Here is a 6,000-nt window from a genome sequence, read left to right on the forward strand (position 1 = left end):
GAACTCTATTTTGCACACTTGTACACATTCAGATGATGACACATTGCATCGCATGACCGAGGACCAAATGTATCTGGCTATTTTCAACTATATTGATCATTTGTTTGACATCATCAAGCCCAAGGAGGTATTCTACATGGCCATTGATGGAGTTGCCCCAAGAGCCAAAATGAACCAGCAGCGGGCTCGTAGATTCAGAACGGCCTATGAGGCTGAGCAAAACTTGCGCAAGGCCGTGAGCCAGGGTGCCGAAATTCCAAAAGAAGATCCATTCGACTCGAATGCCATCACGCCCGGCACAGAGTTCATGGCTAAATTGACTGAAAACTTGAAGTACTTCATTCACAAGAAGATGTCGGAAGACCCGCGGTGGGCCAACATCAAGATCATCTTGCTGGGTCACGAAGTGCCAGGAGAAGGTGAGCACAAAATCATGCAATTCATCCGAGCAATGAAGTCTCAGAAGGATTACAACGCAAACATGAGACACTGCATTTACGGCTTGGACGCTGACTTGATTGTGTTGGGGCTTGTCACACACGACCCCCATTTTTCGTTGCTCAGAGAGGAGGTCACTTTTGGCCCGCGGTCTCGTAAAAAGTCTGGCGACGTGCACGATCAGAAATTCTTCTTGTTGCATTTATCGTTGTTGAGGGAGTACATGGGGTTGGAGTTTCAGGACTTGGATGGTCAGCTCCCCTTCGAGTATGACTTCGAGCGGATTTTGGATGATTTCATCTTGATCATGTATGTGATCGGAAATGACTTCTTGCCCCATTTGCCCGACTTGCACATCAACAAGGGAGCCTTCCCGCTTTTAATCGGCGCCTTCAAGCAAAGTATCAGACATATGGATGGCTATCTCAATGAAGGTGGTAAGATCAACTTCCAGCGCTTGTCCGTTTGGCTTGATTACTTGTCGGAGTTTGAGCTTGAGAATTTCGAGAAGGACAGTGTCGATGTCGAATGGTTCAATAAGAGGCTTGAGGATATCTCTATTACCGGAGAAAAGAAGAGAGAGCGTACCGGAAAATCGTTGATATTGAAGGAAGAAAAAGTCTTGGTACAAATCCTTAAAGACTGGTTTTTAACCACCGCCACGAAACCTATTGCCGAGTTGACTGAATTAGCAAATCAGGGGCAACTCCCTTCTTTCACTTTGCCTGCAGACTTGGCCTCCAAGAACTTAGACTTCCTTAAGAAATTGGCTTTGGAGACGGGCATTCTTTTACTGCACTCACGGTCCAGCGATACGTGGGAGGCAATTGTTGATGTGGATGGAATCTCGCCTTACGAAACCGAGGAGGATTACCAGAGTCGGGTTACCGAGATTAGGAAGGCAATCAAGAATTATCAATCCGCAAACATTTTTGCCACCGATGAGTTGATGAAAGAAGCTAAGGACATCTACAATCAGAAATTTGTCGAATCAAAGGACAAGTACTACAAGGCGAAATTACACTTCTCCATTAATGATGAAAACGAAATGATTTCTCTCACCAGACATTATTGCGAAGGATTGCAATGGGTGTTGTACTATTACTACAAGGGGTGTCCTTCTTGGAATTGGTACTACAAATACCACTATTCCCCCAGAATCTCTGACATCAACAAAGGTATAAATGACATGATCGCGAAGAACGAGACTGATATCAAATTTGATCTTGCCAAGCCTTTCAAGCCTTTTGAGCAATTGATGGCGGTTTTGCCAGCCAGATCTAGAAAATTAATTCCAGACATTTACAGGTCATTGATGACTGACGAACGGTCTCCCATCATCGACTTTTATCCCGAAGAAGTTGACGTCGATCTCAACGGTAAAACAGCTTCTTGGGAGGCAGTTGTCTTGTTGAGTTTTGTTGACGAAAAACGCTTACTTGAAGTTTTGAAGCCAATTGAGGCAAAACTTAATGCTGAAGAGACAAAGCGAAACTCTTATGGGAGAGACATTGTTTTCATTTACAATCCTCAAAATGATTCCATGTACCCTACTCCGCTTCCAGGATTTTACCATGACCTTGAGCATGACAAGTGCTATGAAGAGACTTTGGCCCTTCCCCACATCGACCCGGACTTCAAATTTAAACTTCCAAAAGGTGCCCGGTTGGGTAAAGACTTGTTGGCTGGTTTCCCCACTCTTTATACCTTGCCTTTTTCTTCTAAGTTGGCTTTAATGGAAGTGAAGGTGTTCAATGCTCCTTCGAGATCAGAGTCTATGATGTTGACGATTGGTAACCACTGGGGGAAGTTCTCTGTTAATCAATTTATTAACAAGTTTTTGGGCAAGATTGTATACAGCAAGTGGCCTTTTCTCAGTGAGTCGAAAGTGGTCTCAGTTTGGGACTCAGAGTACAAACATGAGTTCTACAAGCAAGGTAATGAAAGGAAAGTCAACTCCGAGCCTTTGACACCTGGCGAGTTAATCGAATTTCGCACCAACACCAAGAGCTTGTCTGCCGAATACAAGAAAACTCAGGGTATCATACTCGGTCCTATTGAGGCTGTTGTATTCGTGCAGAGAGTCACGGGTTTGGTTAGAACCCAAAGGGGCGCTTATGCAAAGACTTTCTCCGAGAAATTGGAGCCATTCCCAATGCAGCTCATTGTTGACTCTGTAAGGACTGAAGATCCGAGATATGCTGGTAGGGGACCAGTTCCTATTGAAGAGGAATTCCCAAAAGACCTTCCCGTCGTATTTTTGGGTGCTTTTGCTTATGGTGCACCTGCGGTCATTGCCGGCCACACGCCTCCTGAAAAGCTCAATATCAGAATTGACAAGATCCTGTCGACTTTGGAGCCAAACATTGGCAAAAAGCGATTTGAAATTGAGAACAAGGAGATAAGATACTTGCCGTCATTCGAAGTGGCAAAAATTTTGAAGATTTCAGGATTCTTTTTGTCCAAAATCACCGGATCCTTCATGGTGAAAGACGGAGGAAGCAAGCTAAATGTTGGGTTGGATATTAAGTTCGACAGCCGTCGCATCAAGGTTTTAGGATACTCCAGAAAGTCTGGAAGATTCTGGGAGTTTTCTCCTTTGACCATCCAGTTGATCAAGGAATATAGAGCCAAATTTCCCAAGTTTTTCAGTACCTTACAGAACTTGAAAAACCAAAACGATATGCCAACTGTTTCTGAAGTTAGCAACAATACTGAGATCAAGGCTGTTTGTCAATGGGTGAAGAAAGCAAAGGCTGATATGCATCAAGTTTCCTTGGAGTCTGAGTCATTGACTAAATTCAGCATTACCGCCATTGAAAACTTCATGGATGAGTACATCAGCAAGCCTTTGCCTTTGGATAAGAAAGATGTCAAGGGCGTCCCAACCCAGGCTGTGATTAATCCAAACACTTCCTACCAGTTGTTGAGAGCTCAAAGATTCGACTTGGGCGACAGAATCATCTATGTCCAGGAGTCTGGAAAAGTTCCAAAGTTGAGTAAAGGTACAGTTGTGGGTATCACAGCCGAGGGAAGAAATACCTATTTGTCCGTTGTCTTTGATGTTCCACTTGTTGGTGGCAACAACATGGGCGGGAAGTTAAGAACCAATAGAGGTACTATTGTTGACTCGTCGTTGGTTTTAAACATCACCAACAAACAACTTCTTTATCATTCAAATGCCTCCAAGAACAAGAAAACCGTCAGCAATGCTGAAAGACAGGCCAAGGCCAAGAAAGCCGAGGCAGCTAACCTCAAGAAGACCGAGGCAGGGAAAGCGGCTGCTAAAGAGCAAAACGCTAAGCAGACCAATGAGATTTTGGCTTTATTAAAGAAAGGAAGTGGCAAATCTGAAGTCAAGAGTGCCGAGAAAAATGAAGCAGCTGCTGACGCGAAAGCGATGGAGTCAAATGGCGGTGAAGGCGGTCATGAAAATGCGGCCGTTAAACAAATCTATGGCCAAATCTACAACAATGTGATGGGCCAAGGCCAGGTCGTTGGTGGTATGCCAGCTTCGGGCCCATTTCCACCCGAGCTCGCTGTGCCCATATTGATGACTCCGACAGGTCACCCGATCCCCGTTGTTCCAGGAATCCCGTTGCCTCCTCAGTTTATGCAGCAGCAACATCATCAACCAATGGCTGCTCCCCCTCCCCCAGTTGCACCTGTGCAGGCTCCCAGCGATGCGGATGAGAGCCTGCGGTCTGTGTCACCGGGTGATGGACTGGCCCGGGGCGGCAGAGGAAGAGGTTCTGGAAGAGGCGCCAGAGGCGGGAGAGGCGGAAGAGGTACATTTCGTGGAAGAGGTAGGGGCCAGGCGAAGAAGCTGGAGTAGTCGCGAACCCACGCCTAGTGGTTGTCACTAGGTTTGTTCATAGCGTACGTGACTGAAAAAGAAATAATATCGAATGTATTTACAAGAAGAGATATGCCCCTGTGATGGGCTGGGTCAGGTGTTGTCCTCTGTCTCTTTTGTCTCGGATTTCTGCGACATCGGGTGAGACGTGACGGTGTCTCCAGGTAAATTGACGAGACCAAGCAGGACCCAATCTGAATCCTCCATGAGCTCATTCTCCATGCGACAGCCAAGATATTTTTTGGCTAACGCCCGGCAGTTTGGAGCGTTCTTGTTTTCGGTGAACTTCATACATTTAAGGTAATCCATCATCTGTTGCTTGCACTCACCGAGATGATCCAATGGAAACGAGCCTCTCTCGGGTGGGGTTGGAGTCCATGCTCTAAAATTGCCGCCTGGCGTGTCAGTACAATATCGGGGTCAGCCTGGTTATATAATGTGGGACATACCTGGTGCACCACTGGCCATATTTGATAGAAAGTGGAGTGTTTAAGACAGTCGGCACGTGAGGCGAGCAAAAGCATGGGAAGCTGCGAACATGACCACGGGTGGCACGTGAGCGCAGCCAGTATGCCATGCAATTTAACGTTTTTATTCAAAACCCCAGGCGCCTCTTGCAAAATCCAAAAAATTCTACAGCCCTAGATTTTGCGGGATTGTGTGGTGTTTGGATTTTGAAAGAAGCACATTTCTATTCTCGCTCCAACCGGACTGACATGTTGGACGAGGTCTGGGACTCGCATGCTCGCAGGTAGAATGCAAGGCTTTTGAGAGGCTTCATCTATGGAGACAGGGAACTCGGCAAGACTGTATAAAGCGAATATTCACTGCCGGTGATTCATCTTACAATTTTTCTGAAATCCAAGCAACGGATGAATACAACGGATAGTGATACAACGGATAGGGATAAAACAGATAGGGAGACAACGGGTAGGGAGACAACAAATCTTGCTTCCCGAGAGCACCGTATTTTGGGTGTTTCTGAAGTTCCATTAAAAAGCACGCTTTGGCTCAATAATAGCAGTTCGAAAAGCAGCCTGCATTATCCCGGAAGAATCTATGTCCCGGGAATGTCACTGCGGGCTGTTTCTAAGCCAACGGCTTTCACGGTCGGACCGTATATCATGTTTGACGTCTCTACCTTGCATCGGAGTTAAGGAGTCCTAAGGTATTCAGCTTGCACTATTGAAAAACTGATGCGAGAGGCAGCGTCAAGTCACGCGTGTTGGAATAAAACAGCAATCTACGCAGAGCGGACGACAAGCCGCGGCATACCTAAGATGGCAGGCGAAAACAGAACTGCTATAACAAAGACGCTTTTCGCTGCTCATATTGAGCAGTGGAGTATAGAAGCCGTGCAGAAAGCGCGGGTATTCCCGGAAGAAAATCCGGGTATTCTCACAAACGCGCTTACCCCAGACCGCACTGACTCACCCCACCCTCGGGTAAGTGGAGCGGTCGCTTTTTGGCATGAATGACTCACAGCAGGAAAATTGCAAGTCCCTGAAGAAAACCATCACACAGTCACTGACCATAGAGAAGCATAAGGCGGGCACAGCAACACGTACATACATAGAACATAGATGCATACATAGATGCATACATCGAACGGGACGCGAAAGAGTATGGGCACATAAGTGCAAAATTTCTTGCTTGGCAGGCTACATGATTCATTTTGGATGATTCTTGTTTTTTTTTTTTTTTTT

The 6,000-nt window shown here is 46.1% G+C and overlaps 1 protein-coding gene across 1 annotated transcript; it reads right to left on the minus strand.

Annotated features, from left to right (window-relative positions):
- Positions 1–4,387: 4,387 nt before the first annotated feature.
- On the minus strand, positions 4,388–4,873 carry COX19 (Cox19p; the record flags this gene model as incomplete). Its single annotated transcript, XM_018859199.1, has 2 exons — positions 4,744–4,873; positions 4,388–4,689 (listed from the first exon to the last, which is right to left on the minus strand). Exons 1-2 carry the CDS (start codon positions 4,760–4,762, stop codon positions 4,388–4,390), a joined length of 321 nt encoding a protein of 106 aa, XP_018713330.1. The 5' UTR covers positions 4,763–4,873.
- Positions 4,874–6,000: the final 1,127 nt, after the last annotated feature.

The sequence above is a fragment of the Metschnikowia bicuspidata genome (assembly GCF_001664035.1).
Source record: "Metschnikowia bicuspidata var. bicuspidata NRRL YB-4993 chromosome Unknown METBIscaffold_1, whole genome shotgun sequence".
In the NCBI taxonomy this organism is placed as follows: domain Eukaryota; kingdom Fungi; phylum Ascomycota; class Pichiomycetes; order Serinales; family Metschnikowiaceae; genus Metschnikowia; species Metschnikowia bicuspidata.